Genomic DNA, 12,379 nt, shown 5'->3' on the forward strand with positions numbered 1-12,379 from the left:
AATAATTGAAAGCCATCTAACTAGAGATGCTCTGTGGGTTACTGGAGCCTGAAGGAAGGGCGAGTCCAGGTCCGAGGACACATGTTCTTCTTTCTAGTCCTCCCTACACAATGACCAGGAGGAACTGCTAAGTATCCAGCTTAAGTGAAAAAGACAACTTCAATGACTTCTGCCCATGGCAATGACGGAATGTGTTCTGAACAGGATTCTCTATTTCAGAGGGTTGTGCCTAATTTCAGCACAATTTATTTTAAAATAGCAGAGATGTTTGTAGAATAGAGAATAAACCTCACAAACTTAGAGCAGCTGTGCAGCACTTGAATGACAATCAAAATGAGGTTTCTTTAGGGTTAGTTAGGTTTTAGAAAATAATTTATTAATCATCTTAAGATTAAAAATGTATTATTGTGCTTTCCAGAACTCCTACAGAGGTCTAACACAGCTCCTAGATCTTTCCTCCACAAGACACTTCAATAATCTCTAATAAATATGAATGTTGCAAGGGCTTGGCAGGTAATCACCTTTCCTGAACCAACAGTATACCTTTTATAATGCCGCTCATGGAGATCATGGCTAAAATATACTTTACATGGAAACTGCTTTAATATATGAATTTTATTATAAGCAACTCATATTTTGATAGTAGAAGAGGCTCACTGTATTTTCTTGTTAATAATCTCTGAAGTAACCTACATTTTAAATCAGCCAAGCTAGACATTGCTATGAGGTCCCTGATCTGCTGGTAACCTATAAGCTTTGAGTTGTTTTTTCAGTTGTGAAGAAGAACTTACACTAATATATCCTTTAATCAAAGTCTCATATACTCTGTGAAATGGGCTGAAGGATACAGTCTGTATTCTTTAAAAAGAGAAGTCTAATGCCCTAGTGGGACCAAACAGTAACTGTGGTTTCATCAGCACCGGCTTGGGTCACCTGCACTAACTGACCCAGACTTCATTTTGAATAAAGAGATGCAAATGATTTTATATGATTTCTTCTATATGATTTTTGGGGTATTTTACATTCAAGTCTTTTGGCCAGAGCTAGATTTTTTCTGAATAAAATAACTGAGTTATAACCTTTCCCTTAAATGAGCCTGGGTTTCTGGACTGGTGTATCACATTAGTTATAAACAGAAGTTTGATATGGCACACTGGATAAATAACTTGATAACTAGTAAACATATTCTTAATGCCAACAAGACAGAGGGTTACTTAATTGACTTGCTTCTCTCAAGAGCTGATTCACATAAACTGACTTTTGCAATCAACATACATAGCAAGAAAGTAAATGGACGCTTTTGGCAAACTGGTTTCTATAAACAGATTCTGCTATTTGGAGTTGATAGAAACGCTGTGTAAAATTTGTTTCGGGAAAAATTCTTCGGGATTTTTCCTTTCAATCTTCTAATAGGGAAAAGGGAATTGTATGTGTGTGTGTATGTGTATTCACCTACTTATTCAATCAAGGTTCTGCTTACACCTTGCTTAAAGCATTTATAGTTTCTTAACCCAAACTCAGGGGGCAACAACTGTGGACGAAAGGGATGATGCATGCACTTGAGAAGAAAGTGGATAAGAGGAGGAAAAAACCAAATGAATACCATTAACTTTGCAAGGCAAATGGGTAATTAAAGAAAAAAATTATCTGCTCTAGTTGTGGGTGCCCTGGGATAAAGGCGTCATTATTCATCTTTCTTTCTCCCCAAGTTATTCAAGTTCTGAAAGTAGGACACCAAGGGATACCTAACTTCCTATGTAACAAGACCATTATTTTAAGAAAAAGGGGAAACAAAATTCTACTTAGTTAAAATAAGAAGTTTGAAAAGGTTAGGACTCCGTGTATACAGGCTAAGAATCTCCATCAACATACTTACTTTTGTCTCCTATGTTTTCCCCTGCTGCCTCCCCTTCCTCCTCCTCCTCCTCCTCCTCTTCCTCCACCTCTGTGGGCTGCACGTCATCCTGCGGGTCACAGGCACTAACCGGCGCATTCAGACAGCAATGGTTGAACCCGCTATCTCGAGGCAGAGTAAAACTTCGAGGCTTGCCCCCGTTTCCATTTAACACTTGCATCCTCTCGCTCTCGGCTAAGGGGTACGGCCCATAGTGATCCTGTAGGTGGCACTTCTGAGTTGGAAGGGTGGACTGCCGCCTGTGCTCTGGGGAGATGGCCACGGAGTCAGAGAAGACAGAATCCTCCAGGGGCAGAGTCTGAAGATAGTGTAATCCTGAGCTTGTCAGGGGCGTCTCGATTAAATCCTGCCAGGAGCGGCGCTGACTGGCCGTCTTGCGAATGGGGGACACCACACTGCTCCCAGTCACTTCCTGGCGAAACTCCTCATGGGAGGACTGCGACTGAGAGGTCTCTGTCGAGGAGAGCCGGCTGTGTTTTGCTTCCACATAAGGACTGGCACAACTCATCTGTGAAAAGGAGCCTCTGATCAGTCTCCACAGAAATAACAGACCACTCTTATCACCAAGGAATGTACTCAATTTTCACCAGGTAACATTTACTACTCGAGTTAATGACTAGTCAAGTTTTCAGACATATCAAAGTTAGGCCCCAGCTGACATTTTAAGAGACTCAGATGTGGATGACTGAAATGCAGCTATACTGGGTTCTCATGAAAAATCTGACATACTAATGTTAACTTTTACAACAATCAAAGTATAAGAAAATGTGAATGTCTATGTAAGAAATATTCAGCAACTAGAAAAAAACCCCAAAGTTTTAAAATCTCTATGCATTTGAAATTCTGAAGAATTGTTGACAAACACATATTTCCAGATTTTATGGACTTTGGGGATGAGAGCAAGGCTTTTGGATGTGAAAACAAGGTGCCTATAATGGGACAGAAAGCTTCCTCTTCTTCTCAGGTGAATGATTGCTCCTATGGTGTCAAGGAAAAGCTTTCTTATAGTCTTGTCAATTCTGTGGCACTTTCTAGAGAGTTAAAAATGTAGGATATGATTACACCCTGATGAGGATTAGTATTTGCCTTGGGCACAGGCACTTCACGTCACATAAACACAAAAGGAAAATGGAAGATTTTTATCCTTGGAATTTATAGTTTGGGAATATATGTTACAGCACAGAGCACAACCAAGGAAAAGGACTGGTATCAAGTGGATGCTGTAAAAGACTTGCAGGCACCCCTACCGGGACAAGCCTTACTCGAGCTCTGTAGGCTCACAGACCAGCCCAAGCCTCCTCTTGGCAGGTGCCAGATTTGTTAAATGTGATCATCGCAAATTGAGCTGAGGTTGTGGCCAGGAACAAACAGCCTGACTAAGGTGAAAGTGCATTTGCCCCTATGGGTAAAGGAAAATTTAAGTGGCATGTTCTGTGGGCAGTTTTTCTTCCCATATGCTAATAAAAATGCAAAGAGTTTCCTTCTTGAAATTTACAAGTTGCTATGATTAAAGAGCAGTTCAGTCAAGCTGCAGTTTCTCTTCCTTCTACTTTTATAAATATTTTGAAAGAATTATTCGGACTCTGATGTTTTAGGGAAAGCGGGAAAATATGACATAAACTATATCTTGTTACTGACTTCATTATTTCATTTCTATAGTTCATCCTTGCATTCTGCTTTACTTGGTACACTGTAGCATTTATTAAGGAAATGTACATATAAGTAGGAACAATTCTGTATTTTTTTCTACTTCTCTCCCGTTTTCCTTAGGTAAGAGATATATCATCAAACATTTTAATTAAAAATGTGACTTCCCTTTTAGTCATTAGCCAAAAGTATTCATTCATTTACTTCATTTATTTATTTCAGAAATACTGAGCACTCAATAAATGAGTGCCAGTGCTGTGCTAGGCCATGGGGATGTGCAGATGAACAGAACAGGGTCCCTGTTCTCAAAAAGTTCACAGGACAGTCCAATGAGCTGTTCGCAGTCTCAAATATTGTGATTTAATATGCCTGAGCATCTGCATTTCTAAAACACTCCAGAGGTGATTCTCATGCACAGTCAAGGTTAAGAAGTGGCCTAGAATTGTATCGACATCTTACAGAGCACTTTTCTTGTTAAAAATCCCCTGGAGTAATATGGAGGTAGAATTAGGTTGGCTGTTACTGTCACCTAAATCCAGCTTCCATTTCTTATGTGGAAGACTCAGTCCCAAGATAGGCCGAATTGACTCTTAAGGCACTGCGACCATGCAATGGATTGCTTAAACTGGGACAGTATTGAGACACTTTTGGTAATTCTCATGGGAAATAGGCATAAAGTGGGATAGTACCAAGCAAACCAGGACAGTTGTTTACTCTACTAAGAGATCAAAGTACAGTCTATACACAGAGTAATTTATGTAGGTTTAAGAAGTCTTAAGAGCACCACATAAACACATACACATTAAACCAGACCTCGTGACTGTCTAAAAAGCTACATGCCAAAACATGTTCAATACAGATTTAACATTAATTTTTATGAGTTGCTACTAAAAGACGTAGGAGTGAAGTTTTTTAGTGTAGAATAGATAAGGTCAATTTATACATCTTTTCCTAAGAAAAAATTTTTTGTTGTTGATATTTCCATGAAGGCTACCCTGACACAAATGGTATGTTTTCTTATTAAAACTGGTAAGATATTTATTATGTGTAGAATCTGTGGTGACTGTTTCTCCTGATTAAATATTCTTTGTATACTTAAAATTTTCCCTCTTATTGCTTTTAGACTCCCTATTTTCTTTCCCTCTGAAAAACCCAAAGTCTGCCATGCAATTCACTAAGTATTTTTTTTTTAACATACAAAGGGATGTTTCAGATCAAAGAATCTGATGCTATACTGAGTACATTCCTGTTGGCAACTTACGGAGGGAGGCCGTGGGTATGTATCGTAGGGGGGTGGAGGGCTGTCCTGTTTGGGTGTTGATGGAGTATCTGCTTCTTCCTTGTCACTCTCACTCCAGTAATCTGAAAATTCACACACATAGATACATCAACATTCTATTAAAAGTTTCTAGCCATTTTTTTCAGGAACACACACTACCAGCTAACAAAAGGAAGTTTAAATTCCATGCTCCCCAGCACTCCCTACCCCAGGCCCACCAACTTTTATTTTCAGCTGGGTTTTGAGGAGGAAGGAGGAGTACAATCACCTAACTCCAACCTCCTTTTAAAGCAAGCAATTACACATAGCCGCAGTTTTAAAGAGTTAAGACACTGCATGAGCCAAATCAGGTTTAGGGTAATCTTAGATTCCAGATCAAACTACTTGAAGCTTCAATTAATGAATGATGTCACATGATATCTCTTAAAGGTATATCATTTTATCCTAAAGATGAACATTCAAAGAAGAACTATATACATTGCTGTGGATCTCTACAGATACAAACAGCTCCAAAAATAATGTTCCCAGTTCTCTTCTCTGGCTTCAGTTCACTGGTTACCTAACAATCACTGTTTCCAGAGTCATGCTGACATGATTCTCTATAACACCATACTCCCACCTCTACTTGGAAACACATGGCAAACCCTGATTCTTGCCAAATGCAAAAGGGCAAATCTGCTGATGTGGGCTGTAAGTTCCAAACTTCTAGAACTACTTAAAAGGGTAGAAAATGTAAGCCGCTAGACAAAGTGACTTGGCAGACCTCAGGCAAGAGGGAAGGGGAAAAACTCTGAGAGATATATTAGTTGAGTAAGTAAAATACAGCACAAAGGTCAATAATCAGATCTGTTCTACTAATATCTCAACTGCCCTGTAACTGCTGGGTTAATTCTTTATGTGATTTACAGGGAAAAACCAAGAAGTGATACCCATCTGAATTTCAGATGATAAAAGAAGAGAAAAGATATCAAAACAGAAGGTTCCTTACTCTTATGAAAATCTAAATCATCAAAGAACCATCAAAAGGCTTAACTGATACTCAGATTTAGGTAAAAAATTATGGCACATATTTTTATAGGAACCCCTCTCCTCCCAGGAATTCCCATATTGTAATATTTTTATATATTTTCCTTGTAGTGCTGATTAATATTACTAAGTACAGCTAACATTTATTGAGTATTTACCATGTGTCAAATAGAGAGCAGAAGAGCTGGGATTTGAACTAAGAAATTGCCTTGCTCTAAAACTCGAAGGGTTAAGTCACCGGGACTCTTTTGTATGACTTGGTGGGAGAGTTTAATGTGACATATATTTACGATCCTTCGAGCACCCCCTCCTCCTGCTGCCCTATAACTCTGGCTATTGTGAACAGAAATTTTTTAGTAATGGAGATTATTATATTTGGGCCTCAAAATACAAGGTCTCTGAAAATTCTACTCTAATTATTCCCCTTGACTAAAAGATAAGCAAAGACTAGTTAACTTAAATTTGATATGTGGTTTTCACACTGGGTCACACCGGTGACGGGCAGTATACTAAATCTCCCCTCAAATATGAATTGACGCAGTTGCCCAGAAATAGATCCAGTAAACACTGGTGGGAAGAACATGAGCTATATACTCTGGCAAATGTAGGTTCAATGCTCAGCTGTACCAATTACCATTTCTGTGCTCTTGCGATGGTTACTTAAGCTCTCTGAGTCTGTTTTGTCATCTGTAAGTAAGAGGGGGCTAATAATAACTGCCTTTCAGAGTGTGTGAGGGGTACTAAATGAGGTAATATATTCTCAAGCACCTTGCACCTTGAAAGCACTCAGTAAATATTAGGATCCCTGATATTCTTGGGTGGATTTGTAGGTAGCATGCCAGGACAGTCTGACCCAGATCACAGGAGATAAATGCCTGGTGTTCATCTTCTTGGACATTAGCTTTTCCTTATAGCAAGTTCCAGCGACAAAAAGTACATTCTGGAGCTCTGGGGCCTGGGTTGGGTAGTTTCGTGGGAGCATGAAATACTACTGGGAAATTATTTCTGGAGGTGAAGGGACTAAGCCCCCCTCAACCTGCTCCCGAGCAGTGGGCTTATCAATATCACTCTGTTCTTACCCTTCTCACTATTTCCAGAAACTATGGCACCTGTGCTGAATTTCTCCTTCACCTTTGCACTGAGACCTTGGGTTTCAAGGAGTCAGCACCTCAAGTGGTCCTGTCAGCACACTGAGAAGGAGATGATACATATTTTATCAAGATGTCTTTACAGCTATCACTACAAGTGACAGATTTGGGAGATTCTCTCTCTACTTTTTCTATCTCCCTCCTATCCCTGGCTAAATTAGGAAGAATTCTAGCCCACTATTTGATACAATTCTTCGTTTATTAAAAAGCACCAACAAACTAAAGCTTTCCTGGGTTGCCTAAGAAAAGGCTGAAATACCACTCTGCAAATTAACTTCATTTCTCACACTAAGCTGTGTGTCTCTGAGAAAGCAAGGCCAGAGAAGAGGCTATACAGAAAATTTGGTCAGGCCTTTATGGATTTTTGTGGAAAATTACAGGCAAACTGCTTCCCAGAGGCTGAAACCAGTGTGATTTTCATTCTAAGAGCAAATTAATTTATTTTTCTTAGCTCTTTATTTAGCACAAAATAAATGGATACTTTTCACATCTCTCCCAGTGATACTCAATTTTACAAGTAACTAATCATGAATAAACAGTGCCATCAATAGAAGAGGAAAATTTCCACTTTACTTCTCATGCTGATACAAAAGGATAATTTTAAAAAAATTGACTTTCATCTAGAACTATCAAAGAAATACAATGCATTTCATTCATTTTTATGTAATTAAAATTTTAAAAGACCTTATGTATGACTGAAAATAATGTGTCATGAGTGTCTGATTTGAAGCTAGAAGAATATAGAAAATTGATTAGTAGACAATTAGCCAAATTATGTTCTTGGCAGAATTTAGTGTAACCTTGTTTTCTCTAAGTAAAACAATGCATAATGAAAAAGAACCCCACATCCTTTATACTTTTGTAGTTAAAGACAGCAATTCACTAAACTTTTATTTAAGTCAATGAAAGAGTCACTTCCAAGCTGCACTGGGTATTCTATTTAAATAGAAACAGTGGTTAGCAGTTATTCATTTGCATCTTTGTGAAATATTCTCAACCCTCAGAGAGCTATATTTTGTATCAAGTTTAACTTCAGTATTAAGAATGGTACTCAGATGTCAAACAATTCTATAGAAGGGTGTTGTGGACACGTGCACCCAGTAGTTTTCTACATAGAACACCCTGAGACCTAGTCCTGCAGAAGGTAGGAAGTCTAATGTTTCTGACCTGTGTTCCAGTGCCTGATGAATGTATACTCCATGTGGAAATCCAAATTATTTCAGAGATTTCTAGTTGCACTGTATTAGCAAGAGAGACTTGAAATGTAACTATTAACTTCTGCCTATGATTGTCTACCACGCTCCAGTAGCCACTAAAATATATACTCACATGACAGACCATGAATCCATGGAATGAATACTTTTTGGAACTTGCATGTATAATGTAACTTACCAGTTCTTTCACCCATAATGAAATTTGTTTATATAATACCAAGTACAAAGGAAAGGAAATCAACTAAAATCAAGGCCAAGCTCAACTTCAAAGCAACGCCGAGTGATAAAATACAGAAGTTAAGCCTGAAAATCCAAGGTTCCTTATTCATGCAAATTGACCTTTTTAAAGATTAATTTGCCTATCAGTACATTGCCCACACATCTAATTCCTGTATCTTAAAAAAGGAGAAAGAAATCTATATGCACCTTTAAAAACAGTTTTTATGCATTTTAAAGAAATTTGAAAAGGCAGGCTGGTGTGTGTATGTGCACGTGTGTGTGTATTCAGCTCTTACTACAATTTTAGGCCTACAATTTAAGCTCAAGTATGAAAGTGGGGAGCATAATTTTAACAATGAAGAAATGTGACTTAACAACTGGCCTGACACTTCATTGTCCTGGCTAGCACTTGCTGTGTACAGTGATTTGATGGAGATGGTTTCCACGTTATTTGTGGAAGTATCCATGCTGCTTCTACTCCCAGTAATGTTTTATCATCTCCTTGACTCCACATCCTTCTCATCCTGTGAGAACCAGTTTAGATAAAAGAGTCAACATTATGAACATTATGTCTTTCCCCATTTTCCTCCTGGAAGGAATCTCTCCAGCCTCATTCCCATTGACCCTGGTTTCTACTTTCCCATGTTTTACTTTCTGGATTGTACTAAGAGTGTCTTTTCTACTAGAATTCAATGTAATTTCAGGCAGGATGGGTGCCTACTTCACCTTAATACAATGAGAGTGCTAACAGAAGGCCTTACACAGAAATACTTTAATAAAATTTCTTCTCTCCCTCTTCACTGCTAAATCTACATCAAGCTCACCAATTCTCTAGCAAGTGTTTCCTCATTAATTCTGCCTCCTTCTCAGGTTTTTTAAAAAAATTTTGCATCCACTTGACAAATTTTTTAATCAGTTGCATGTTGTGCAAAAATTAGTACTCATTTACTTTATGTGGCTCTTTAATTTTTCCTAAGCAATTTCAAGTGTGTATTTTTGAGATCCTCAACAAGATGGTAAATTCCCATTGGCAATAACCATGTTTTGCTATTTCTTGGAAATCTTTCTGCTCTATTTCTTCACCCTTCAGTGCTCCACCCACCCCCATTCTCTCACCCCAGGGCTCTAAACCAGGGGTTGGTAAACTATAGCCTGCAGGACAAAGGAGGCTTTTTGCCTGTTTTCATAAAGCTTGTGGGTCAAGAATGGTTTTTACCTTTTTAAATGGATTAAAAAAAAAAGTCAGAAGAAATATGTGAAAAATGTCATGAAATTCAATCTCAGTGTCCATAAATAAAGCTTTATTGAAGTACAGAATCTCCACCCCCCTCATGTGTCTACAGCTGCTTTTGTACTGGAACAGCAAAGTTGAATAGTTTAAACAGAACTCTTAAGGCCTGCAAAGCCTAAAACATTTACTATTTGGCTCTTTACAGAGTTTGCTGACCCCTGACCTAAACATTTGCTGACAGATTGGTTTTGGGATCTGGTATCTCCTTTAGATCTCTCTAATCTTTAGTTTTTAGATGTTTTAAAAAGTTTTGCTCTGAGGTTTTACTCTGAGAGGAAACAGAAGGTTTTCAGAATTTTCACATCAACAAACAGGCTATGCCCACTGGAGACAGAACTAGAAATATGTTTGTATGTGTATCAACCTGTGGAATTCTTTTAACTTTAGGATGTCTCAAAATTTTCAAGAAACTATTTATGCTTCCAAGGGATGTACAACAAACATTCTTTGGGAAATGTGAAGACATTTTATAAAGGTGATCACAACTTTTGTCAAGATTTCAATTCCGCACGAGGATATTTTGTTTCATAATTGTGAGGTTAATACCAAGGCAAGTTCCATAAGACCACAGAATTAACACAGTAACAGAACTGAATAACATAACCAAATGAGATAATTTATGGAAGAAGGGATCATTTATCTGAGCTCTTCGCATTTAAAAGACTACTTAAATGTGAAAATGCAAAGTAGAAAAAGTAACTCACCACCAAGGACATGGACTTGGGTCAATATATAGGACCAATTTTAGGCTTTTTAATTTTTAAGATTTTTTTTTTTCCTCCATAGGAAACAGGCTGAGGGAGATGGCAACAAACAGGAGAGAACTCCACATTAGCTGCTCCAAAATTTGACAGTTTATTCCCTGTTTAACTTATTAAACTCTACCCATAAGATGCTATGGTTTGGATTCAAAGTACACAGAAGAGAAATAACCATAGTCTGACATATACATTTTCTCTCAAGTGATAGCAGTGAATCACTGTATAGGATAACAGCAAGAAACAAAGGTATGATACGATAGTGAAAAAAGTATTCTTTTACCTTGTTCTTGCTTAATCCTCTCTCTTTCTGCATATCCTGCAGTCAGCATATTAATTCTGTTAAGCCACCTGAAAAAACAAATATTAGATTCAGTAACAGTGTAACTGTATTTCTTATACTTTACTTCTTGGAAATACTTATTTTAAAATGTGTAAGAATATACTGAATGATCCTACATAAAAGGTGTTTTTTTCTACTCTTCACACACAGTCTTCAACGAGCTTTAATTTGCTGTTGTACAAATCGTTCTCATACTGAAGATGCTATTTCAATAGAAAAGTCTTGGCAAACCTGTTAGTATCTGTAAGGTAAAGGGTTTTGACATTACCAAAGCCTTATTAATTCTGTTGCTCTAAATGTAGAAGCACTACAAGTATGTTTGCTGTTCTGTTCCTTCAGAACCAATGCTCCTTTAGAAATATTTAAACAATATCATATATATTTTGCTCCAAGAAGGGGAAAAATTATGGACCTTGCTTGTCAAAATAAGTTTTACTATGAAATATTAGTTTTAATGAAGTTCCTTTAAGTTTAATGATTCAAGGGGAACCACATCTCAGTAGTACTTTGGAAATGTGTCTCTAAATACAAGGGTATGAGGTTTTCCAAAAACAAAACAAGCACGTACAACTTTAACGTCTGTTTAGATCCTGAAAATTTATTTTCATGAACAACAGTAATTTAAAAATAAATCTTAGTTCTGTCCTCTTTCAGTAGTGTTGCTATTGCCAATGGAGGGGAATGCCTGAAGCAAAGCACTGTTTCAGTCTCCATCTTTTGTCCCATCAGGTCTCTCCTTGTATTCATTATGTCACCTGTTTACACTGCATCAGATTATCAAAATCACAAAGTCTTTAAACTAACATGACAATTTTCCATAGGTCAATCTTGAGCTATGATCCATATATTTTAACAAATAAGAAAGTAAGTAAGAACCCACCTTCCAAACTAGGTTGAGTACACTTGGAATTGCTAGTATAGCTAATATTGCTAAATTGTGGAATTATTTGATTGAGATGCATTTTTAAGAAAAAAATTGTGTTTGAACACTTTTTCTCCTAAGAGATTTTTATCTCCCCTGTCAAGTGGAAGATGACATTCTATGAAATGACTCATATATTTCATCATTTTTGCCAAGTGGTATTAACTGTGCATCAGATACTTAGAATATCTTGAAAAGGGAGGGAGGAAAGTTGTTTCTCTAATGGACAAAATCATAGCCATGGAAATTTAAGCTTTAGTTTTAAGAATAAGTCACTTAAAGCTCAACTTTATTTTGACCAAACCTACAATGTAATTATCACCTCAAGTGTGTCTGGGTAATAAAGAAGGAACTGGAACAGAAATGAAAAAAAAATTGGTCAAATGAATTCAGTAGCATGGTATACAAACACACAATCCAGAAAATTATATACTGTAAGTCAAGAAGTCAACTTTATGACAAATAACCTTTTAAAAATGATTCTAATCATTAGTAAAAGGTCAAAATTAAAATCTAGTCTGTAAGTCATTTGTAGTAAAAAGGGGTCAAATTTGTACTACAAGGCAAATCTAAGCATTCTTCAGAAAGACTGGAGTGGTGCTTTTTGGGTGAAAATG

General features: G+C 37.3%; 1 protein-coding gene across 5 annotated transcripts in view; it reads right to left on the reverse strand.

The window, feature by feature from the left end:
• CNKSR2 (connector enhancer of kinase suppressor of Ras 2) overlaps nucleotides 1-12,379 on the reverse strand; it is a 242,303-nt gene that overhangs the window by 38,966 nt on the left and 190,958 nt on the right. For all 5 annotated transcript variants that reach the window (XM_031445722.2, XM_031445723.2, XM_031445725.2 and 2 more), the window contains 3 exons: nucleotides 10,781-10,848; nucleotides 4,824-4,924; nucleotides 1,877-2,423 (listed from right to left, as the gene is read on the reverse strand). In XM_031445722.2, the coding sequence (XP_031301582.1) occupies nucleotides 1,877-2,423; nucleotides 4,824-4,924; nucleotides 10,781-10,848 (716 nt within the window). The remainder of the gene's footprint in view (nucleotides 1-1,876; nucleotides 2,424-4,823; nucleotides 4,925-10,780; nucleotides 10,849-12,379) is intronic.

This window comes from Camelus dromedarius, chromosome X (genome assembly GCF_036321535.1).
Source record: "Camelus dromedarius isolate mCamDro1 chromosome X, mCamDro1.pat, whole genome shotgun sequence".
Lineage (NCBI taxonomy): Eukaryota > Metazoa > Chordata > Mammalia > Artiodactyla > Camelidae > Camelus > Camelus dromedarius.